The sequence below is a fragment of the Corvus moneduloides genome, chromosome 3, assembly GCF_009650955.1.
Source record: "Corvus moneduloides isolate bCorMon1 chromosome 3, bCorMon1.pri, whole genome shotgun sequence".
Classification (NCBI taxonomy): Eukaryota; Metazoa; Chordata; class Aves; order Passeriformes; family Corvidae; genus Corvus; species Corvus moneduloides.
The window spans coordinates 15,439,411-15,465,398 of NC_045478.1; the positions used below are offsets into that span (position 1 = coordinate 15,439,411).

Consider the following 25,988-nt stretch of genomic DNA (forward strand, 5'->3'; position numbering starts at 1 on the left):
GATGCAGCTGGGACAGTCACTGCACCAGGGAAAAGGTGCAAGAAGTAAGTTTGGGGATGCAAGGAGGGACCTCAAACTGTGGCATGGTCTTGGCAGGCTTTCCCCTGTGCCATGAAATGATGAGTGCTCAGCACTGAGCTCAGATCACAGAGCCAGCCAGCACACACAGCTCACAGCCATCTGCCTTATTCTCATACCATGCAGAACAGGATGGTGGTACCCAGCCAGGTTCCCAGTCTGCCCAAGAACTGATGGGGACTCTGCTCCTCCACGCGCGTCATACTGCACCCAGCAGCACGCCAGAAAGGGATGGTGGCAGTGGGGCTGGTGCCCAGCAAGGCACAATTACAGTTTAATTACCTGGTGTCAGTGTAACTCTGCTTTTGGTGCACCCTTTGCTGAGGGAAAATAGGACACTAGATCATTTGTAGGTAAATAATAGTATGGAAGCAGTAGCTGTGCCCATGACAGATTTCAGGAGAAACTTCTTGAATTAATGGCTTTTTCAGAAAAAGGACAGTTGCACTATAGAGATCACTTTGCCTCATTTCAGGGAGTGAATGCTGACATCCTACCAGCTGAATTATGGGAAAGTTCCTTTTCATGGTATTTCTTTATAACCACCATCAAATCAAAACTGCTTGAAGGATAAAAAATTATTCAGCTTGCCAGTACTTCCTGCCCCTAAAAGAGTTTGCTGGAATTAAGCAGGGTTCTGGAGAGTCTCCTATTCATCATTTTGGAAACTGCCCTCCTATTCAATACCTGCAGCATAAGACAGGATAGCTGACGATGGTTTTTGAGCTGACATTATTAATCTCCATTAATAAACCAGGAAAAGGCCACTGCTTTTAACCAAATCACATTATTCATCTAACAAAGACAAATGCTACATGCTGCATTTTGCACTAGTCCAAAAGGAGCAAGAGAGCCTTGCTGAAACAGAGCCCCCGCCCCAGCAAGGGGGGCTGCAAGGGGGCAACAGGGGCCCACAGGCCTGGAGCTGTGCCACAGGAATCTTATGGAGCTCCCCACCACATTTGTCAGGGAGGTGTAGCACCAGCTGCCTGGCACAAACTACATCCACAGCAGGGCTCCCCCTTGCCCCACTCTGGACACAGGTCATGGCAATTATTTGCACAGGGTGAAGTGGGTTAATCTGGGCAGTGATAACCAACAGAAAGAAGTTGCTCTGAACTCAAGAGATGCTACAAGAAAGGCAATTAAACCTAAGGCATTCTTCCCATCTAAGACAAATTCTCCCAAGAAAGGGTATGCTCCCTTTCTTGTGAGTTTTCTGCATGTTTAAGATGTGCCCATTGCCTTCTGCACACATCAGGACATAAAAGCCATCAATTTCCTTCTCCTGCACCGGAGGGCTGAAGCAGAAAATGAGGAAGACTGTATTTGACAGAGGATGAAAGCAATCTGGAAAGAAAATGGCTCAGTGCTAACATGCTGCAGGAAAGGGAATCCCAGGACAGCCTGGACTGTGAGACATGGCTGAGGCTTTGCAGCTTCCTCCTGGACTGTCTTCACCATTTCCTCGGCCTGCAGGTTGCTGGGTTTTGAGTCATGATTTACTCTTGCTGCACGCATGGAAGTTTGCCTTCTCACAGCCAGAGCCTGCCTGCCTCAAGCTGCCTTGCCAGACATGAACGGAAGGTAAACAGGCAGATGGGCTCACAGATTAAACTTCAAAACCAGTCAGAAGATTTACTCCTGCAGATGAACTCAAGCCAGAGGCAGTCCTGGGGCAGGACTCAGCTCGTGAGATGACAGATGAAGGATGTTGAGTACAGCTTTCACAGCTGGAAAGGGAGAGTTAGCCAGAGCTGTGGCCTCAGTGGGAGGAGCACACCAAGCGTGCAGCACAGGCCACCTCTGCAGCATCAGACTGGATTCACTCTTCCAGTGTCCAGGCTTCAAGAGGATCTGTGCTCGTTGGTTTGCAAGGCAACTCAAGCTGCTGCTCAGCCCAAGGTTTGGTGTACAACCACGCAGGGTGGTGTGTGTGACAAGCAATGCCACTCTGCAAAATGAAGCTTTAAGCCAACAGGCATGTTTGAACACAAATGCATTTTCCTCAAGAAAATGATTTCTTTTCATGGATTTAGAATGGCTTCAAGACAGAAAGACTTGCCCTCAACAATGCTTGTGTCAGCAAAGGGGCAGTTGGGAACGCTTCCTTGAGTGCAGGCTGTTTTCTCTCAGCAGATGAAGCTGTTCCAGACTCCAGCCCCATTAGGATGTGTTCTGAGTGCACCTCCTGGCTGCATGGAACAGCTCAGATCACATCTTGGTTCTAAGGAAAAGCAGAAAGGTGAGCACAGACTGTGAAATCCATTGCCATGTTTCATACAAACAGCCAGGGAAACAAAATAAAAATCAGCAAAAAAAAACCCCAAGTATTCTTAGGGATATAATTGGATGCTCAGAAAAATCTTCCTTGAAAAATAGCAGTAGGGACAGGTAGGATATCTTCCCCTGGGAGACAAAAGCATTGTGGCAAGCTGCAGAGCCCAGGGGCTCTTTGAAGAATTTGTGCTATTCTGCCAGAGCATTGAACCTGCACCTAAGCTTTCCCTTCCAGTTGTTCTCCTGACGAGTAAGCAGAACCATCCATGAGATCTTCTCTTTCCACCTTCCTCACACTTGCAAGAACAATGTGCTCTTCTGTGGACAAAACCTTGAGTCACTGCTCCCAGGTAGCTCTGAGGGCTCTGCCTGCAGAGACTGAGCCACCTTGCAGTGAAAGGCTGTGACAAAAAGCTGGAATCATTACACCTTCTCCCTTCCTGCTGAAATACTTTCTGCAGCTCAGGAACTGGTCAGAGGGAAACAGCAGAAAAATGTAGGTATTTGCTGCTGCTGTCCCATCTCTGGACACCTCCTTCCCAGCTGAGACTGGGAGGCAACACCCAGCCTGCCAGAGCCACTTCCCCACCAGAGCAGGAAGAGCTGGGGCTAGCACAGCCATCTTTTGAGTTAAATTCTCATCTCTGCCTTATTTCCAGCATTCACTCCATGCACAGCTTGCAACACCACCAGAGCAGCACCCAGCACATCCCTTCTGCTGACAGCTGCTGGAGGCTGGGCTGGAAGCGGTGTGGAGCTGGGAACTCTTGTTCCCAGAGAGCACAGAGACGCTTCAAGCCCTGGTGGGGGTGTGCACCTTCTACCAAATACACGAGACGAGTGGTGTAAAGTCATAATCGAGCAAGCACTGGTCACCCAACAGGATCCAAAAAATCCTGCCTTTACAGATAAGTGAACTAGCAAGCTCCAAAGTCTTCCACTGGCCTAGACATACAACCTAATACTGAAGATTCACATAGTTCTGGAGTGGACGCCTATGAAACCTGAAAATTCATGATTTTTTTATGACTTAAAACCAGTCACGTTACATACATTTTATTTAATAAAAGTTAAAAACACGTACAAAAATGCAGTTCCATTTCCTTAAAATATAGGCTCAAAATAAAAAGACTGAACGATAGAGTTCAGGCAGTAAAGTGCAAAGACAGCAGCTATGCCAGTCATGCTTAATCCATAAATAACCCTTACACAGCAGGAAGGAACAGACAGAGCAGACACAGCCACACCACGGCACAGCTATTCATGCACATCCACAAGAGAACAATCCACACATCCCAGAATGGGCTGCCAGGAATTGCAGGCCAGGTACACCCAAACAAGGAGGGAGCAGTTGCTTTTCCACATCATGACACACATACATGACACACTTTTTAAAAGTCTGTATTCTCCAGTCCACTGTTTCCCCCCCCGTGATGCAACAAACATGACAATTTATATAATTATGACACGAGTTTCCAAACTGTTTTCTCAGGTGAGCACCATAAATGGTTAGTCTGTAAAAAAATGAATTACTAAACTGGCTACTGAACTGAGACAGGACATGCTTCCCCTGGTTAAAAGCATGCAAAAACAGCATCCAAAAGCCAGACTTCTTGTTCTAAGGTATTTCTGAGAAAAAAACCAAACAAAAAAGTAAGAGCAGCAACATCTCTTTGTTCACCACAGAAACTCGGAAAACTGGGTAGCAACAGAGAACAGCAACACCACACGGATCCACTTCACCAGGAAAAGAGGTTCCAGCTGAGCCCTTTGGAGAGTCCAAAGCAAGCTCCACACACACACTCACTGGCACGTACGCTGGGGTCAGTGGGATTACAGCACGTGTCAGTGAACAGGGTGTGGGCCTTTGAAAGGTCAGGCACAAAAACTTCAGTACACTTAGCACAATACTCCAATTTAGTGCAGTTTGAAAACTTACTACTGTTAATTATAACTACAGACTTTAGTGTAAAAAATAATGAGTAGCTTTAACTGAAACAGGTCCCTGCCGATTCCAGGCGAGTGCCAGCTGAGATCGGCAAGTCAGCACTTACACAGATGAGATCCATGCTGTGCCCACACTGGGAAGCAAGACCAGGATTTCAGAACAAAGCAGTAAAAGAGACAGTGCATTCCTAGGTATCCACATTTGACGCATACAGGAAAAACAATCCTCCTCAGTGCTCAATTAAGTCTCAGTGCAGGAGTGGCTGAAGGCAGAAGAGTCCAGAAAGTAAGCACTCCAGAAATATTTAATTCAGTGGGGAGCTGCCTCTCAGCAAAACACCTGGTGCTTTGCTCTCCTGTCAGCTCTGCTACAGGACATACGCACTCCTTCCGCACCAGGGGAACGGAGCAGTCCAATTGTGCTACGGGCATTTTGTTACTCATACCTTGCCAGTACAACACAGCACTCCTGCAGCCACTGCTTCCACTTCTCAACTAGCATTACACTTTGTGTAAAAGAAAATCCATTCAACAGGGAGAGCGTATTGTTTAATAGAAAAGGGTGATTTTATACAAAGTACTATGGAGAAGTATAAGGCCACATGAAGAGCATCATCAAGTTGACATGGTGGCTATTTCTTAACTCAGGACACAATTAGTACTTCCTCTGGTGCTTTGATACAGGTAAAAGAAAGCCTTGAACAATTTCATATAAGGTGCACAAGCATCCACAATACAAAAAAACCCTTTAATTTTCTATTTCTCCTCTACTCAGAAAAATATAGAGACCCACTAATTTTTCATGGGCTATCTTGCCATTTTTGCATTTTTCAGTTTACTTTGATATGTTGCTTTATAGGACCAGAAATAAAGCATAACTTTTAGTGTCAAAATTTCTAAACAGTGTTTGTGCTTCTACCTCCATCAGAGCAGTCTGGCTCCTCCAAACTTTGCTCCAGTGGAGTGTGGACTCAGGAGTGCTTCTACCAAAAGCCACATCGGCTTCTACTTGCAAAGGGTATGAATTCATAAAATGTTGAGGATTTCAACACTTGTATTCTCAAATTAAGTCGTTCTGGTTTGGTTTGTTTTAAAAATGACTGATGCACTTTGATCTCCAATGTCACCTGCATAAGAGGGTGCAATGTCACGAGCCTATTGCAGGATCAGGAGCTGTAAGTATGAAAACGCCAACCAGTAGGAGTTACCAAATACTAAGTGTTTACAAAACAGTCTGAATGCAATTGTTTAGGTTTACTGAAAAGGAGTTTTCAAAACTCTGGGTCTCATCCAGCACAGCCCTACTAATGCAGGTAATTTGCCTGCATAACAAGACCAAAATGAACAAATAGAAAATATATTTGGTATAGAAAATAGTAGTATAAAAATTAAAAACCACCCTGTTTTACTGTCCATCAAAATATTAACAGCAAGCATTACAAGTAACTTTTTTTAACCTATTGCCAAAATAATTTCCAAAGAGTTCTACTTTCCTGAAGTGCTGGTGATTGCAATTGCCCAAGTACTGAAAAAAACAAACAGGGAAGAGATGAGGAAATATGACAGACTTCTCACATAGCACTATCAACAGAGGACCTAAACTGCAGGAAACTAAAGTACGCACAAACATGGGGAAAACAAAAACCATTGCCCGTTCTGTTGTTGCCATTGGAGCTCTTCCTGATCTTCACAAAGTTTGCAGAGAAGGTGCTTCTTCACTCTAGCCCTGGCAGACAGGTGATGGCACGGGGATGAGCATACTCAGAGCGCTGCTGCTCTTGGGTTTCTCTGCTGTGGCAATTCTGCTGAGTTTGCCAACCTCTGTCTGCCAGCTGGGGGTTTTCTTGGTGGTCATGTGGCGGCGGGTGTGCTTCGTCAGGTGGTCGCTGCGCATGAAGCGGCGCTCGCACACGGGACAGGCGAACTTCTTCTCCCCCGTGTGCGTTCTGCGGTGCCGTGACAGTTCATCCGAGCGGGCAAACTTCTTGTCACAGCCATCCCAGTTGCAGCTGAAAGGTTTTTCTCCTGCAGGACATAAAGGAAGCCTGTGTTACTTTTGAGAAGCTGTGCTGCAGTTTTATCAAAGAACTAACTTAAAACCTGCCTTGAAAAAACCAACAAGTTTCACAGAACTGCTCATGTGTGCAGTCAACACAAGCTTAAGCTCAATTTCTGTTCCAGAGAAAAATAATAGGTACCGTTTCTACTTATTCCCTTGTCTCTCTTTAAGTGTTCTTTAATCAAGTCTGGTTTTTCAGTTGTCCAAAATCCCAGTTTAAAGATACAGATCCTTCATAAAGATGCCTTATCCACTGACTAAACTAGAAGCAAGCCCCTTCCCCCATCCCTGTGTCTCCACATCTCTATGGCTGCAGCATGTCATCCACAAATACTGCAGGCAAACAGGAAGCCTGGAATGGAGCCTCAGGGTCCTGCTGCTCCAGTCATCCAGTCCCGCACGCAAACACACCCCAGCAAGCAGTCCTGAGGCACAGCCTGTCCTGCCAGCTCAGGACCACAGACCAGTGATGGCAGCAGTCAGCAAGGCTGCCCACATCAGCTGCTGCTCATCCTGGGCCACTGCTGAACATCCCACCTGTCCTGAACAACCACAACTGCAACTACTGCCTGCAACTCCTACAGAGCTCCAGATAAGCATCTACCACATGGCCCAAATTTATGGGGACACTTTGGAGCGGAAGACAAGGGGCCTGCAGAAAAGAAGCCCCATAGGAGTGTTCATATTTCAGGTGTTGAGAGAAAAGTCTGTCTGCTGGATGTGCTCTCACCTAGCTAGTCAGCATGCAGGGGAAAGGTAGAATAAGAAAGCTGAACTACTCTTCCTCCTGATCCTGTAATGTGAACTGGCTAGCGAGGGGTCAGTGTGTTTCACCTCCCATTGATGTCTTAATGATGATACAGGGACACACACAGGCTCCCTATGGATCAGCACCCATATGTGCACAAAGCGAGGCACTTGCTGATAGTCTGTTTATCCTGGAGCACCAGGTTTAATTCAGCAGCCTCTCAAGCCAGAAACAGAAGCATCATTCTACTTCTGAACTACGGTTTACAAGAATTATCAGCTTCATGTAGAGGTTAAGCTCTTTCCTCAAAGGAACTGTAAAGACAAGCTGGCAAACTAATGCAAATCCCATCACACAAGCTGACATCCAATAAACCAGTGACTGATCACAGCAGGTAGGGGAAAAAAGTCAAGGAAAACCAAAAATAGACAGAACTATCCTGTACCAATCTCCCACTATGCCTATCCTTCAACACCAAAAATAATCCCTGAGAAGTCAAAGTTAGTTTTAATTTAACAAGATCATGGAACCAGGAAAAGTGTAAGTAAAACACATGTATACTGTTTCCACACTGACCAAATTTTATGGAGCAAATCAGTTCATATTAATAACAATTAATTTCCATTTACCTCTAAAATTCCCTTCTGTAACTGAATAAACAGTTACATTCCTGTGGCAGCTATACTTCCTAACACAGCAGCCCAAAATCTCAGTGCATTCCCATTTAGCCTAAACAAAACTCTGGGGGAACAAAAAAAAAAAAACAAACCAAAAAAACCAACCAACCAAACCCACACAAAACCAAAAAACAACAACAACAAAAAAAAGGCAGCTTCTGAGTTTCCCTTTTCTTTTACTCATGTAACAATTAAAACCAACTACCTGTACTATGCTTTGCTTACACCAGACCTTTCCATGCCCCAAAACAAGGGACTCGCAGAATTCATTTCAATCTAGTCCAGATGGCAGGATTCCACTTACATCTAAACACACGCACACAGACAGCAAAGCTTCACTCCAGCTAAAGCCTGTGAAATTCAGCTAACACTACAAGGTCAGCTGAGGTCTGAGAACAAAGTATGTCTTGTTTTGCTTGTCCACAGAGAATGAACATTCCTTCCATCCCTGATACGAGCAGAAGCTTCCCTGCCACCTGCTTCTTCCCTTTCCCACCCCCCTCCCACAAAAAACGTGCATTTCAGCATCCCAACACAAGCAGTGCCAGAGCCCTCTCGTACGCACCAGTGTGGGTGCGAAGGTGCGCTTTGAGGTGGGAACTTTTGAAATAGGTTTTCTTGCACCCAGGGAAGTCACAAACGTAATTCCTCCGCCTGGAGAAGTCCAGCTGGGGGGCACAGGTCTGGCCAGAAGCGATGAACATGGGAGCGGGAGCGAGGGGCAGTAACTTGGTGCTGCCAACAGTCACCACGGTCTGCGGGCACTGCGGTGTCTGCGTGACAGCGGGCTGCGGAAGAACCAACATCACAGTCCCCTGAGGCACAGAAGGTCCCATGAGTACAGGCTGGGAGAGCGGGGCTGTCTGCGGTAAAATAGGCTTCATGGGAGTTGAGAGTGCTGGAGTTGAAGGCTTGACATACGCATTGATCATGCTGCTTTGTCCATTTAAAGGGATCATTTGACAGAGAACCTGGGGGCTTGAGACAGGGGCAGGTGTCACTGGGGTAGCTCTTTTTTGCAAGTCACTCTCACAATTCTTTGGTAAGTGGGTTTGCGGCGAAACAGGCCGGACTGGTAGTTGCCCTTTATTGGTCACAATATCACTGGAGTCATGTGCATAAGGCTGATGTACTAGAGAGGTTTTGTTGATTAAATCATCTGCAGCACACATGTCCTGTGGCAGTCTGGAATGTTTTCGGTCATCCACTCCATACCAATCTCTGGAAGTGCTGTAGCCTGAAGTTACCTTTGTTTTCTCTTGCGCAGCAGGAATGTGATGGTAAGCAGAACTATCACCTGTGTGACGTATGACACTTGTTGCCATGGCCCTGCAAGGCTGAGGTGCGCAGGATTCAGCGATCACTGGCTTCTGACTGCACTGTTGCCCCACACTGAGAACAGATGGCTTGGTTATGGGAGAGGCACCGGTCGCTGATGTGACTGAGCAGGCAGCTGTGTTTGCCATGACAGTCCTTGGTTTGGAGTAAGTGACTTGTGAGGAGAGGAGCGTAGCTGCCGACATCTCCACGAAGTCAGGGCTGTGCGGAGGAGTCATGCACTGCAAAAAAACCCCACACCAGCATGGATCAGTGTAATTCCATAGCACAGTTTTCCCCTATCTTTACTCTGAAAAGTAAAATTACAACCCCTCCCCCAGCATCTCAGAATATGCCTCTTAGGACAAAGTGATTAAAGTATACTGCAGTGGTTTAATCCCAGATGGCAACCAAGTCCCATGAAGCCACTCACTCACTCATCCTCCACCCCCAGATGGATGGGAAGGAGAATCAGAAAAAGGTAAAACCTATGGGTTGAGATAAGAACAAGTTAATAATTCAAATACAGGAAAATGCAATAATAAAAATACTAATTGCAATAAAAAGGGAGATAACAAAAAGAGAGAGAGAGAAATAAAGCCCAAGAGAAACAAATGATATGCAGTACAACTGTTCACCACACACCTGGCCTGGCCCCAAGTGGTGATCGGCCCCTTCTGGCCAACTCCCTCCAGTTTATACACTTGAATATGATGCTCTGTGGTACGCAATATCCCTTTGGCCAGTTTCGTCAGCAGTGTCCTACCCATGCTCTCTCACAGCTTCGCCTCCTCACTGGCAGAGCTGGAAACACTGAGAAGTCCTTGACTTAATTGTTACTGAGCAGTGCTTACCCTAAAACATCAGTGTGTTATCAATATGTGGCACTATTCTCATCTTAAATCCCAAATACAGCACTGTACCAGCTACTAGGATGAAAATTAACTCTATCCCAGCTGAAAACAGGACAATACCCACCCCATATTCTATGCCATTTATACCATGCCCACGCTTTTCAATACATCCCAATTAACCACCATCACTTTTTCTGTCTTTTGATACAGGTATCATTCCCTTAGTCCGTGGGCCATCCCACTAAAACATCTGTTGAGTTCATTTATGCATCACTTTGGGCTCCATCTCATAGCAGTCCCTTTAGGACAGGAAAAATGGTGTGTTAGGCAGGATTGCTGCCTGCCGAAGTCAGCTCTCATTCCATTGCTGTGTTTGTCCAGTTTCATCGAAGCCTGGTCTTCCTTAATCTGGGTGATTCCTACCGTAATACTCTCGATGTTGCACGTAGCCACCTCAGCAGTGGTGACATGAGTGTTATATGGCAACTAACATCATACAATCCACATCACTGGCTATTCTCATACAATCCACATCCCTTGGAAGCAAACTCTGGACTTCCCTATCCTCCCACATTACCCACCAAGTGCACCCAGGTCCTTGGGCAAAAGCAATCCATGGATGGGTTTGTCACTGCCTGACACAGGAATAACCCAGATTGTTTTCCCCAGAATCTTTTTTCTGTGCACTACAGGGACTTTATCCCCCTTCCACAGTATGTAAAAGTTTTGCTTGGGCACAGCTGGCCCAGCTGGCAGATCCTCTAGTGCTGACTGCCCAGGTGGCCTTTGCTAAACGTGTATCCCATTGTTTGAAGGTCCCACCACCCACTGCTCTCAGTAACAGTCTATTCCATGATTCCATTTTCCTGGAGACTGGTGCATGATAGGGATGTGATAAACCCACTCAATGCCATGCTCTTCAATCCAGGTGTCTATGAGGTTGTTTTGGAAATGAGTCCCCTTGTCTGGCTCAATTCTTTCTGGGGTGCCATGTTGCCGTAAGACTTGCTTTCCAAGGCCCAGGACAGTGCTCCAGGTGGTGGCATGGGGCGTGGGATAGGTTTCCACTTATCCAGTGGTTGCTACCACCATCATAAGCACACGGTGCTTGCCTTAGTGGGTTTGTGGGAGTGTGATAGAGTCCATCTGCCAGGTCTCCCCATATATTATTTCAGCAATTGTCCTCCCCACCAAAGAGACTTTAAACTGCTCAGCTTGAGTAACTGAAATGTATGTTTCACAGTTATGGATAGCCCTACAATAGTGTCCATGGTCAAGTGCACCCCTCGATCATCATCCCATCTACATGTTGCATTTCTTCCTTGATGGCCTCCGATGCCATGAGCTCACCAGGAAATAAGTAATTCACTCTTGTGTTGCCAATCCAGATCCACCTGAGCCATTTCAATTTTAGCAGCCTGATCCACCTGTTGGTTGTTCTGATGTTCCTCAGTGGCCCAGCTCTTGGGAACATGAGCATCTACGTGATGTACCTTCCCAGCCAGGGTCTCCAGCCAGGCAGCAGTATCTTGCCACAAGGCCGCAGCCCAGATGGGTTTACCTCTGCTCTGCTTCCATCACTGCAACCACCATCACAGGGCATTTGCCACCACCCGTGAATCAGTACAGAGATAAAGCACTGGCTGTTTTTCTTGTTCAGCAGTGTCTAAAGCCAGTTTTCACCTCTGCAAACTGACTCGATTCACCTTCTCCTTGAGCAGTTTCTGTAATTTTTTGTAGGATACTCCATACAGAAACTGTGCATCTCCAGTGCTTTCCTACAATACAGCAGGAGTCATCAAACAAGGCATATTGTTTCTGATTTTTTGATATCTTATTACACAATAGAGTCTCTTCAGCTCATGTCACCTCCTCCTCAGGTGGCATCCTGGAATCTCTGCTCTCTGGCCAGTCTCAGGAGTCTTCGAAGTAATCACGATGACTGGGGTTTCCAATTTGAGCTCCCAGTGTAGCCAGCAAGACCCACTGACTCCATACAGCATCAGCTACATGATATGCAAGACCCACCCTTTGCACACCCAGCCCAGCACCGGCAGTCAGGAAGCGAGGGGGAGCTGTGCTTCAGTACCAATCACTCCCAAAGCAGCTGGAACCTCTTCGCAAGCTGCCAGTATCTCTTTTACAGTTGGAGTACAGCAGGCTTCAGATCCTCTGTACTCCTGACTCCAAAATCCTAGAGGTTGACCCAATTCTCGCATGGTGCCTTCTGCCAGAGGTTCCAGGTAGGACCATTCTCCTTGGCTGCAATGTAGAGCACATTTTTTGTATCTTGTCCTGCCTGGACTGGCCAAAGGGCTGGGACAGAGTTAATTTTCTGCATGAATTATCTCCTGTTTAATTTGTTCAAAGGCTTGTTGTTGTTCAGGGCCCCATTTGAAATCATTCTTCTTCTGGGTCACTTGACAGAGAGGGCTGACAATCAGACTGTAATTCGGAATGTGCATTCTCCAAAAACCCACAATGCCTACCAAAGGTTGTGTTTTTCTTACTAGTTGCTAGAAACGTAGCTGTTATTTTGCTAATCAAATCCATTGGGATCTGATGACATCCACCTTGCTATTTTATTCTTAAAAACTGGATCTCCTGTGCAGGTTCCTGGACCTTACTTTGTTTTATGGCAGCTCTCAGAGGGATTTGGACTACTGTCTTCCCTTTCTCAAAAACTTCTGGCGCTGTATTGGTATCACCAATATATTACAGGTGTTTCGGAACTGGATCAGTCCATGGCAAATGGTTCAAATTTCAGTCATGGGTTGTGCACACTGACTTCATCTGGATCTGTGGGTGACTGTGCCTTGCTCATGTCATAAGAAATCCCCTCTGGTACAGCTAATTCCCTCAGGTACCAGTTATCTCTCCCCACAGTGGCCCACCTGCCTGGGTGACATAATCTCTTTCCTGAAGGGATACCTTTCCTTTGCACTTGACAGAATTGCCTCCAGAGGCTGAAGACTTGTGTCATTTTTCCAATCACCTTGTCAATGCTCTCTTCCCTAGGAAGTCATCCCAACTGCTTGGCTTCCCTATCTCCTAATTCCAGACTACTAGCCCCATTGGAGCAGCCAGGTGATAATGCGCACAACTGGATGGCAGCTGAAACCTTTTCACGTATCCCACAGCTCCCTCAGGGATAGGGATCCAGAACCTTTTGTTCTGCCTCTTCCTCCAGTTTTTGTGATGGCCCTACTTCATCCCCCTTTACTAAATGAGCTGACTTTCATGTCCATTTCTTCTTGTGTACAAGGACAACTGATAAGGGCACAAGCTCATCCTCTGGCTCAGCTGCATCATCCCTTGCTGGGGTCTGAGTAGTCACAGTGCATGATGCCACAGTCTGAGCAGCCACAAACAGTTGCTTAACCCTAAACAAGACCTGAACCACGTTCACAGTTCCTTGTCATTCACAGACCATGCTGGTTTCAACATCCTAAGGATATTCAAAATTTTCAAAATTCCCATGCCTGGAGGAGAAGGGGAAGACTGTGTGTGTCTTCTGTGCAGGTTGGCTTTCTGAGGCAAAAAGGTAAAAGATGCCATTATTAGCAGTTTCTAATAGATGGTTCCCCAAGTACAGAGGTGATGAGAGAGGGGCTGAGAGTATGAAAACCAGATTAGTTTCAAGGCCAGCAGTTCTGTGCTATCATAATCCAGTGTTACGAAGTGCAATAAAATGATAACCTTAGCCCAGCCCCCAGAGATGATACCACAACACAAGAGAAAACATACACAGCAAGTAAACTGTTACATAACACAACTGATACCAAATAATTCAACACTGTGACCAACAACTATTAAACTAATAAAATGAATCCTGGTAACAAATTTGTTTCAAAACATTCTGGTCAGATCTGTCATGGAGGAGAATCAGAAAGAAAAAACTCATGTGTTGACATAAGAACAAGTTAATAACGGAAATAAAGTAAAATATATTAACAACAATTGTAATTATTATTACAGGGAGATAAAGAGAGAAGAATAAAACCCAAGAGAAACAAGTGGTGCACAGCACAGTTGCTCACCACCCACTAACCAATGTCCAGGTCCTTCCCAACAGCACTGGTCATCCCAGTTTTTATGCTGGGCATGACACTCTATGGTATGGAATATCCCTCTAGGCAGTTCAGATCACCTGCCCTGGCCATGCTACCTCCCAGCTTCTTGTGCACTTCCTCACTGGCAGAGCATGGGAATCTGAAAAGTCCTTGACCTGGGGTAAGCACTGCTCAGCAACAACTAGAACATCACTGTGTTACCAGCATGATTCTCATCCTAAATCACAAACACAGCATTGTGCCAGCTACTAGGAAGAGAATTAACTCTATCCCAGCCAAAACCAGGACACTACATTGCCTCATTTCATGGCCATTCTGAAGATGCTCAAAAGCATATTAATAAAAGGAAGGCAATGAGGCAGTTGTAAACCTGCATAAAACACTGCAATCACTGCACTACAGTCTTTCATTCCTTCCCCCTCAGAATGGGCACAGCTCTAAGAGGCTATGAGCAGAATAAACAGACCAGCAATAGATAGCAATACTGTACCTTTCCATTTCAAGCTCCCAGCAAGCCCTAGCTCTTTTCCCTCATCATCTCATGGCTACTTCTAAGATAAAGACAAATGAAACTACTCTCTCCCTCCTTATTCATCCACTTCTCTCTATGCTGTCTTCCTGCATCACCTCTCCTTCCTCCTTTACCACTGAAAGGTATCTCCTGTGCTGCTCAAGAGACAGTGTCAACACTGAGCAGCAGGAGATATTATGGCAGCTCCTTGTCAGGCTGCTCTTATCTCAGCCTCTTTCCTCTATTATTCCCCTTTTTCCTGGCAGCAGCATACTAGAAGCCTACTGGTTGAAATGGGCCTTAACCATCTAAAACCTTAATGACACCAAGCCATTTTTTAATACCTACTTTTGTTGCAATATAAATTGAAACAAAAGAAAAAAAAAAAGTGGATTCAACCAACATTAGTCAGCTGGAATAGACCAATGTCTGGAGAAATAACTGACTACATGTACAAACACATAGTACAGAAACTAATTAAATTCCCTATTTCATAATGGTAACGTGTACTTTCTCTTATAATGACCAGTGAAGCATAATGTCGTCAAGGGCCTTTTTTTATACAGTGTTTGCAGATATGTTGATGCCAAATCACCAAGGCTCACTCTGCCATTCTTACTCAAAGTGCTCCAAGAAACCTACAACAGCCATCTTGACATCCCTGTCAAATCAAATAACCTGTCAGCAAAGGCTTTCACACCTAAATTTAACAAAACCCCCTATATTTGCTAAACCAGAGACAGAAAGAAAACCCTAAACTCAACATGTTCACCTCACTACTCTGTGCACACACACAAAGGGACACCTGAGCAAGTCTATCTTTTCCAGCCAAGTCAAAGCATTGCACGGATGTGGCATTCAGGTGTTGGGCATATTTATTTTGTGTTCATGTTTTTCTTACCAGTGTCGATAGATAGTCCTTTGGTAATTCAGCCGTAGCCTCGGCGTGCATTGCGAAATCCCCAGAATCTGAGAAGGGCGTGAGGGGCCTTATCTTTAATATGTCACCTTTCTGTGATCTTTGACCCCAGGAGCTCATACAAACAAGGGCTTCAACGGCTTCAATGTCGTTCTGCTCCAAGGTGCTGCAGGTAGACCTCTCACTGTCATGACGCTGCCGTTCACGGATAGACTCATAGATGTCCACAATGTCAACCTGAGTGTAATCACATTACTGGCTATTAGGACAAGTCAGAATACAAAGCCCACACCACCCACACACTGTCTGCTCACAATGAAGGTCATCTGAAACAGATCCCATGCCCATGGCAAGCCTTTTACCAACTGGCTCAACTCTCACTCTCCCGCCTGCAGCTTGTCTCCACAATCCCTTCTCTTAAAAAAAAAAAATTAAAAAAAGGAAGACGTGTGATTTTCCAGGAAAAGAACAGGTATCTGTGTGTGGCTCACATTTCCAAGCTTACTTTCCTGGATTACACTGCTCTGAATAAACACATCCCATGCTTGCACACAAGCAAAAAAGAGGAAAATGCTGACTTCCAACCCTGTTTAAACAAGGCTGTTTCCTGAATCCTTTAGAAGACAACTGCTATTTGGCACTAATCTCATTCTGGAAACATTTATAAAATAAATTTCAGCTGTCAGTAAGATGCTTTAAGGTATGATCATTGACTTGGAGTACTGCACATCACAAAAGAACTTTAATCTTATTTTTAATAGGGAAGCCAGGATGGGGAAAGGATGGAAGGAAAATAGTCTTCAAAGTGCAGTGGCAACTATTTGTATTGTACTTTAGAAAGGTCTGATACTACAGAGGTGCTAGGTATCTTAAATGCACTCTGAGTAACATGAAGACAAATGTAATCACACTGATTTGTTTCCAGTTGCAAGCATCACAGAGTATTTGTGCGTGCATGTGTATGCATGCAAAACACTTGACTTCTCTACAAAAGGATATCCAAACTTCATAAAGCTCTCACAGTGCTTGGCAGTGGCTCCAAAAGCTATGCTGCACTCGTGGTTTATTACTCACACGCCAGCTCAGTCTCAAACTAGGCATCCAAACTCTTCCAGTCTTCAGACACACCAACTAACTTGAAGGCTGGGATTCAGAAGCATGGACCAAGCCTCTTGAGCCTACTGCTGTTACACAGAGTGTTTATATACTGCAGGAAAAAGGTTTTAACTCAAAAGGCAACACCACACCATTAGCATGGCCTCAAGCCCTAGAAGGAATTCTTCTCAATGGGTGACAGCACTTAAGTCAATGAGTTTTGTTACTGAGTTAAGTAATGTAGGATGATCCTTATTCAATCCTTATTCAGTGTCACAAAGATGTAAAGCTGTGTGACACTGTCTACACTCTAGGGATGTGGAAGCAAACATGCTAAATATAATGGATCAAAAATGTTGGTACCATACTCATAGAGGACTTTCACCTAAAACACGAGGTACCAGGAGATATCAAGATTCAGGGGTTTGGAAGAGGTAAAAGTGATTAACAGCTTGGAGAGAGACTTCTAAGAATTCCCATTGAAAAACCGATAATTTTCCATTGAAAAATTAGAGGAAAACACGATGTGTGCCTGCAAGCCTGGACCCCAACCGCCTGTCACACCGGGGCCACGCCAGGCGACGCTCTGCACTGAGCTGAGTCTGCCAGTGTTCCTCTAAGTGCGCCTGCAAACAGCGGGTTTATTTTTTCCAACCTTATGTTTCAGACGAGTAGCTTTCCTTAAAGAAATGTGGAAAAAAAAAAAAAGTGCCTCGCTTCCTCAAAAAAACCCCGAAATCCAAAAAAAATCCTCACAAAAAAAGCTCTTTCTGCAGACGAGCGCTGCAGCCCGGGCTCCCCGGCTGCTGCCAGGGAAATGGGCAGCCGCGCCGGGCGCCTGTCCTCACATCACCCCGCCGGGAACTACGTGCGCGGGCTGCAGGCAGGATGGGGACGGGCAGGAGGCGCGGGTAGCACGGGCTGTGGGCAGGATGGGGACGGGCAGGATGGGGACGGGCAGGAGGCGAGGGTAGCACGGGCTGTGGGCAGGATGGGGACGGGCAGGAGGCGAGGGTAGCACGGGCTGTGGGCAGGATGGGGACGGGCAGGATGGGGACGGGCAGGAGGCGAGGGTAGCACGGGCTGTGGGCAGGATGGGGACGGGCAGGGCGGGTCGCTGGCGGGAAGGATGGGGCTCGGGCAGGGAGCATGGCGGGCGGGCAGGGAGATGCGGGCAGGGCGGGTCGCTCCCGGGCAATTGGGAGCAGCGAGCAAGGACGTGCGGGTAGTGAGGGTGCAAGGGGAACGGGCGGGCAGTGCCGTGCGGGCAGCGCGGGTCACCCCGCACGGCAGCGCCTCCGCCCGCAAGAGCCGCGTTCGCCCCCGCCCGCTCCCCTCCCCACAGCCGCGGCCCCCGGCCGGGCGGTGCCGCTGAGGGGAGGATGGCGCGAAGGGAAAGAGGAGGAGGAGGCGGAGGGCACCTCCCACCCTGCCGCCGCCCCCACACGGTCGCTTCGGGAGGGCGACCCCCATTCCCGGCAGGTGACCGGAGCAACACCCGCTGCTGAGGGCTCTGCCCTGGCACAGCCACCCCGTCCCCGCTGACCGACCAAGCCGCTCCCCGCAGGGCGAGTAGCGGACCCTGCTGAGCTGGCGACGGTCCCCGCACTCTGCCCGGCACCGAGCACGTGCCCGGGCTGTACTGGGTACAGTACTACCCCCGCCACCCGCTCTTCCCTTCTCTCCCTCCGTCCGCCCGGCCGGTGCTCACCGCGGGCGCATCTCCCATGTCCGAGCAGGGCGAGCCGTGCATGGCGCGGCTCGGGCGGGCGGCGATGGCAGCGGTGCGCCCGGGGAGCGGCAGCGGCAGCAGCGCACACGCAGCGGCGGCACCCGGCGGCGCCGCCTCCTCCTGCCCCGCCCGCCGGGCGCGGCGCGGCCGCGCGCTGGGGGAGCGCTCGGAGCGCAGCCTGCGCCAAGCAGCGCGGGGGGGGGGGGGGAGGCCCCGGCCAATCAGCGCCCGCCGCGGCCCGCGCTCGGCCAATGAGCGCGGGCGGGCGGCGTGATCGCGGCGTGCCGGCGGGAAGGGCGGCGCGTGGGCACGGCCGGCGGGAAGGCGGGGAGGGGGCGGGGCGGCAGGGGCGGGGGAGCGCGCGCTGGAAACTGGGGGAAAGGTCGGGGGCGGGGCGGCGGCCGGGAATGCCCGCGCGCGGGGGGGCGGGGCCGCCGCCTTTCCCCTCCCCCCGCGGTGCGTGCGGCGCGGCACGAGCGCTCCCGCCAAGCGCTCCCGGTCCGGGGAGCGTCCCTGTGCCCCCGGCACCCGCCGCCGGCATTCCCGGTCCGGGGAGCGTCCCTGTGCCCCCGACACCCGCCGCCGGCATTCCCGTTCCGGGGAGCGTCCCTGTGCCCCCGACACCCGCCGCCGGCATTCCCGTTCCGGGGAGCGTCCCTGTGCCCCCGACACCCGCCGCCGGCATTCCCGGTCCGGGGAGCGTCCCTGTGCCCCCGACACCCGCCGCCGGCATTCCCTTTCCGGGGAGCGTCCCTGTGCCCGCGGGCTCCCGACACCCGCCGCCGGCATTCCCGTTCCGGGGAAGCGCCTGTGTTCCTGCAGATTCCCGGCATCCGACGCCACTTTCCCCGTAGAGGTCCTGCGTGCCACATGCGGTAGGGAGGGGGTCGGGTGCCTTCCCGTCCACGGCACTGCTTTGCCGGACGGAGGATTTGGGATTAAAAATAACCCTAAACCCCCTCCCAAAACCCATGAAGGGTCAGTGTGATTGATCATTGCATCCATTGGTGTTGGAAGGCCTCCCCTGGGCCAGCCCAGCATGTGCCTCTTAAAAGCATTCAAGGCACAACATATATTCTGTTAAAAAATGTGTGTTCTTCGGTTTTTCCTGTCCCCAGCCCTTGTTTTCATTTTCCAATGGCAGCTGAAGCATATTGGCCCTGTGATTTCCAGCAGGATTTGTGGCTGTGCTGGCAGTGGCAGCACTGACCCCAGCTGGGCAGCTCTGCATCCCAAAGCCTGGGACGGGACAGGAAAGACCTGGGTCCCCAGGGAGGGTCAGGGTCAGAGCTGTGTCCCCTGGGACAGGACAGACGTGGGTCCTGCAGGCCTCTGACGGCTGCTGGCCTTGCCAGCACTATCCCAACCCACCCCTGCCCCCTCCCTTGTGCCTCCCTGACACAGAATATGGACAGCAAAAAGCATTTTATCCTGCTGAATTATCTCTATTTGTTCCTTCCCTGGTTTTTCAAGATGTGACATCCTCAAGTGTCCACACAGAGAATCATCTTGAATCTCTCGGCTCCTTCTGCTGTCAGCTTCATTTGGCCACTGGGGTTTATTTTTTCCATTACAGCTCTCCCAAATCCCCGTCCTTCCCTGCTGCCCACGTAGTTTCTAAAGCTTCACCGCACTGGTCTCCATTACTGCACATTTCATGTCCTTCAGCTTTCCCAGCACTACCACTTCCCAGCCCATCAAACAACAAATTAAAAGGATCTCCCTGGCCAGCGCTTTGTGCCGTACGTAGGTTACCAGCAGCTTTCTCCCTGTGTTTGCATGGGACCTGCCGTGCTGCAGCCCTGGCCTCTGCTGTATGATGGTGAGGAAAATGCTGGTAATTCAAACTGCAAATTGAGTTCTAACGTTAAAGAGTTCTGTTCGCAAAAGGGAATCAGTTGTGTGACAGAGAATGAAAAACAATTTGTGAAAATGCCATAGGTGCCTAAAAAGCACAGTTGAGGTGGCACAGTGGGGACACAGGGTTTGTGCCTCTCCTGTGAATCACTAACTGTTCTTTGTAAAGAGCCAATTGCATGGATCCATTTCAAGAAAAACCTTTAGGGAATTGTAAAACTAGGAGAATACTGTTCTATTTTGCATGTGTTCCAATTCTGCTGTGGCTGGGAAGCGACTTGTGTTTGTCTCCTTGCTGCTTGTTGTAACACATGCAGTTCCTGCTCAAAGCAGTTACTCGCACAGCCTTAGTCATTGACAGCACAGACTTTTAATTGAGTAGCAGCATCTGGGGGCAGCATAGCAGCCTCACCAGGGAAGAAGCAGTCACAGGGAAGTAGAATGGAATCATTTCTCCTAACTCCCAGCAGGATGTTTTCCCATGTCACACACTACAGACTCTGCCTACATGTTCCAAGTCCCCCAGGGGTCCTCGCTACAGCTCATGGATGCGAGACCAGTTAAAAGAAGTGACGTTAAGGTCTGTACTCTGACTTGTGCTGTAGGGAAATTGTGTTTGATTATGTTCCCCTTGCTGAGCTAAAAATGGCAACTAAAGTTTTTAAAATAAATCCTCGGATTTATTTTAAAGTCACCTGGTTTGCCCTTTTTGTGCTGCTGCCAGCTGAAGCAGTGTTAGATGAGGAAGGAGCACCTTCATCCTCACATCAAATGTCAGGGGTCTGAACCCCATGGAGCCTGAGCCCCCAGCCCTGGCAGCCTTAGAGCTTCTCCCTCTCTCCTGGCTCCTACTTCTCCCCCCTTTCTCTTTCCCTTCCCAAGGCTGCACCAAGGTGAATAATAAAGCAGTTAACATTATCCTGCTTCTTTGTACTTGCGCCTACACCCACTGATTTCCCCATGGGTTTCACCCAGCAGCACAGCTTCCTGAGCATGGCACAAGCAAGCTCCTTGGGATGATCCACGCTGGCTGCAGTTTCCCTCCTTGGAAGTAGTAACCTGGAACAAAGCCCAGCTATGCTCAGTACTCCATTCCAAAGAGCTTGGAGCAGCCTACCTATGTCGGTGTCCCTGCCCTGCCTGGCTGTGGCAATGTGCTGTCCCTCCCAGCAGAGCCATCCTGCACCAGCCTCTCCTTCCAGTGCTGCTGCTCCAGTATTCTCTGGACCAGGCTCTCTGAGGACCATGTGGTTTTATAAAGGCCTGTTTAACTCAGACCGCTGGCAAACACTTCAGAGAAAAGCTTTCCTTGTTGAGATAGACAATGCCTTTGTTCCGAGGTAGGAAGGAGCAGATGTAAGTGGCTGCAGTGGAGGCTTGAGAAGGCTCTGCTCTGGTTATCTTATCCTTTTGGCTGGGATGACAAGAAAGAATCAAACATCCTGTGTGAGTAGGAGGGAAAATAATTAATACTGGAGACTGAAAACAACAAAAGGTCATGCAGGCAGCTCTCCCCCATTCCCTTCTTGCAGCTAATTATGCCATAAACAATTCAAAAGAGACTGAAGGGAGAATATTACGGGCTCAGGCGGTTTTCCTAATATTTACCAGCAGTTAAAAATAGACCAAAGCAGTTGTCTGGGGTGCAGCTATACAGCTAGTGCATTTTGGCAGCAGCATCTGGTCTGGCTGAAGCAGCTACTGCAGCAAACACACAGAGCCTAGCAAATGGGACAGCACGGAATAAATATAGATAATTACAGTCAGAGCTCCCGTGCAGGGGACGTGAGAAGATGCATGGGAAGAAGTGAAAGACTGATAGGATGCATGTGGTAAGACATGTGTGAGGATGCATCTCTGTCCCCTCTCCCTCCTCTGTTGTGAAGGACAGAGCAGTCAGAGCTGCCACAACCCCCGATTGTCCCAAACCACGCTTGCTGGGCCGACAGCAGGCTTGCAGAGGAGAAACGCCCCACCACGGAGGAAGCTAAGGGGCTCTGCCAGGTGGTGTCTGTCACCAGCTGATGGAAACGGCTGCAGCAGCCCCTGGCCAAGGGCAGGAGCAAGACCGGAGGGATTCACCCAAGGAGTGAATGCACTGTCCTCAGTGGGAATAGCAGAGATACGGAAGGAATTTATAGGCAGAGTTGTATATACAGGGTATCTCTGAGAAATAGTGGGGGGAAAGGAATATAAGAGAACCATGGAGAATAGAGGTGAGAAGAAAAAGAGAATAAAAGAAAGCAGGCAGACCAACAAGGAATATTTCTTGGTGGAATAATTTCTGAATGCAAAAGTGATGATAAGTCCACGGGCTTTTACAAAGACTGTGCCCAGCTGACATCGAGTGTGAGGGACCTTTTGGGGGGTTGCCTCTTTGCCGTGGAGCGAGCGGGTACAGCCGGAGCTCGGCCGCAGGCTGCTGGCGCTGTCCCCGCGGGGCCGGAGGGACAGGGACGCGCTCCCGGCGAGCCAAGGGCAGCGCTGGACAGCGCGTCCGAGGGAAGGGCAGTGCAGACGTGCCGTCCCCCCACACTGTCACGCTGCGTGTGGCCAGCTGCCCAAGGGGACATCTCATTTGTGGCTGCGGGTATCGGGTAGCGCAGCAAATCCCCCCGTCCGCCCCGGCGGACTGCCTACGTGTCTGCCAGCAGGGACAGCTGGCGACACAGCAGCCTTTCCCAAAGGGAGGACAAACCACGCTCCTCACGTGCTGTCCCCAACTGCTTTGAGTCAAAAGTCAAATTCTTCCTCGCCTGCATCTTTCATACTCGCTTTCAGAAGCAGATTGAGCTTTTGGTGCGTGGATAAGCATCCAAGGAGCGGAGAAGCAGCCAGCACAGCGTAAGAAAACATAGCCAGGTTACAACAAAAGGAAAGGCTTTAAGAGAAGAACCACAAAAACTGTTTCCCGCTCTATTTTGGACCCAGTGTGCTGATAGAATAAACACATGCTGCCAATTTTTTTTCTTCACTCCCAAAAATATGTTTCTACATGAAAAAATATTAACTGCATCAAAGACTTTGTGAACCCTGGCAGTACTACTGGGAGAAATCACCACTCAAACAGATTTGTTATGAGTATGTGAAATATAGTGTTTACTGAACTAAAAGAATCCGGTCCACAAATATTGATTACAGGTGTGGACTGTCCACAGGTCCACTGTAATAGAAATAAAAAAGTGACAGCGATAAGTGTAACATGCTAGTGCACCATCTGCTTGCTCAAGTGCACCATCTGTTTTTTCTACCGCTGCTATTTGTGCCCTGATCCTATTTTAGTGGCACCAGGAGATGGATTCAAATACTAGCAAAAATTAAAATTACATCTCTTTATTTATTGTTCTGCTTAAGAGGATATCTTCATTGTTTTCAGTGTTCCCTTGACCTCAGCACTACTGTTAGCTAAGCCTGTACATATTTTCTGACGCACAGTGTATTAAAGCATTAGCAATGCTGATGGATGTTCCCCTCTTTTGGTCATCTCAGGACTTGCTGGGGCAGGTATCAAGCCTATGTGCAAACATGTGTTTCATCCTGAGTTGTCTTCCACATGTTAACAACCCTGCACTGTTTTCATGCAGCACTCAGGTGCTGGAAGACATCCTGTGTGACCAGAGACCAACTTCTGGACCACTGGACATCATTCCTAGTGGGGGTGATTGGTACCATGGAGCCGCATGGGGCAGCAGTGGCCTGGTATTGGCAGTGGCTCCCCCAGTACCAACCCTGGCATCTCCCCTGGGACATTGTCCACGGGCACCCGAGTGTTGTGCAGCACCGAGCACAGAATGGTGCCAAGCCCCAGGGAGGGCTCTGGGTCGTGGTGGGGATTGTGGCTGGCCACAGGTGTCCTGCTGTCTTGTCATGTGTCGTCTTTCTTGACACCAGATGGGGCTTGTTTAAGACCCTGCTTTTTCCTGTTCTTCAGACTGGCTCTGGATTACCCAGCTGGTATCAGAGGGGCTCTCTGCATGGCTCAGATGTACAGTCTCTGTCCCCCCTCTTGTTTGATAATGTGAGACACTACTGAGCACCTTCAAAAGTTTCCCCCAACACCCCTTTCTGGGAATGGCCCCTTCTTATGTGCCTGGGAATGGCCAAGACATCCCAGACCTAGATTTCTGATGAAAGGTTGCTGCTGCTTGAGGTCATGTCTCTAAGCAGACCCTAAAGTAAGAGTCCGTGTTATTTCTGGTCTAGTGCCTTATCTGTATCCCTGCTACCCTCCCCGACGCACGTCCAGGGTGACTCCTGACCCTGCACTTCCTGGGGAATTAATCAGTCACATATCCCTGCTCCACATCATCCATTCTGCAGCTTTTCCATCTCCTCCTCTTCCCTGGAACTGCATGTCCTATGCTTTCCTCCCTCAGCCCTGCAGAACGAGCCTCTCCCTCTCCCTTCTTGGCCCTCTCCTGGCAAAATATTAAGAATAAGGAGCATCCCAGTAAAAATGTCAGTATCAGGGATTGCAGTTATTGACCATCACTGAAAGTCAGACAAATGAGGGGACTGAGCAGGGGCAGGAGACCAGGCAGGACAACCCTGGACAGAAGTAAACACAAGGCTTGTGTGGAAGAGAATGGGACAGATGAGAAGGCCACTGTCCTTGGCACCAAACATGCCTCTAACTGCTGCTCTCCTGCATGTGGATATCCTCATGGACACCAAGGCTCAGCCCTGCTTGCCCTGGATGTGTTCTGGCCAGGGGTGAAGAACCTGGCTGTGGGGCCACCAGCACAGTGGGAGTGTGGTCTGCCCCCCTTGCTGCTCACAGATGCACAGGGTCTGCAGTAGGTGAGCAAGAGACAAAAGTTGAGGTAGCCCTGCTCTGCGTGCTCAGCTTTGCTTGCTGCTTCCTACAACAACATACACGTATGAAATTGTGTCAGAGTGAGTGCACTGCGAATTTTGCTGCGCAAGGTCCTCCCCATGGCAGCCAGCTGTCACACCACACACATCCAAACAGGAGTGTGATTGCTAACCCATCATGTTTATAAATAAACTCCTCACCAACCACTCTGGCTACACCATCACCTTCTTCGAGTTTCCTTGGACTGTGCTGTGCCCACTCCCATCTCTGCTCCTGGTTGCAGGATCTGCATCCTGCTCATCTGACACCTTCCTTTGCCTCCCCAAACACTCCCAGAGGGCAGAACAGCTGTGCTCTCACAGACACGTTGTCTCCAGCTCAGGCAGCCCGTGCTCCCTCACGGGTGACAGAGTTCCTGTGTCCCTCTCCAATGCCACATTTGTCTCACTGGGCATCACAATGCCAAATGCTGGGGGGCCAGAGAAGAGCTGCAGCTGGTAGCACAGACACCAAATCCAGGGACAAGGATATGTCCCTGGTAAATGACAGCCAAAGCAAAGGACAGTATGGGCTGAGGAAATTGCTTGTAAGGGTGATTTCCCCCACCTTAGTGCTTGCACTCAAACTATGCCACCAATGATTATATACCCTGATCAGCCTCCTACATAAAATGCTGAATTAAATATATATTGAGGGACACAACCAAGTATAGGATTTTACTGCTGAAAAATACATTTTCCATTAATAGTTAAATAAATAAAAAAGCCACCTTATGAGCTTTTTTGGGGGGGAAGTCAGTAGCAATTGAGTTGTTTAACAGTTTAAATCCCTGTTCTAGTATCTAAAGCGAGGTGTCTCACCCCAGCAGTGGCCACATCCCATCCCTGCCCCAGCTGAGGAGCTGGAAAACTGCAATTCCTGCTGTTGTGATGCTTCCTTAGCAGCATTGTTGGTCATACATGACTCAGTCGGCTCCATTCACTCGCTCAGCTGCAGAACAGACCCTGCCTGTTGCTTGGATCAAG

General features: G+C 48.8%; 1 protein-coding gene across 1 annotated transcript; it reads right to left on the minus strand.

The window, feature by feature from the left end:
- Nucleotides 1–3,398: 3,398 nt before the first annotated feature.
- Nucleotides 3,399–18,381, minus strand: KLF11 (Kruppel like factor 11). Its single transcript, XM_032104292.1, has 4 exons — nucleotides 18,270–18,381; nucleotides 15,446–15,700; nucleotides 8,355–9,348; nucleotides 3,399–6,330 (listed from the first exon to the last, which is right to left on the minus strand). The coding sequence occupies exons 1-4, from the start codon at nucleotides 18,309–18,311 to the stop codon at nucleotides 6,026–6,028; spliced, it is 1,596 nt and encodes a 531-aa protein (XP_031960183.1). The 5' UTR covers nucleotides 18,312–18,381; the 3' UTR covers nucleotides 3,399–6,025.
- Between the last annotated feature and the right edge of the window lie 7,607 nt (nucleotides 18,382–25,988).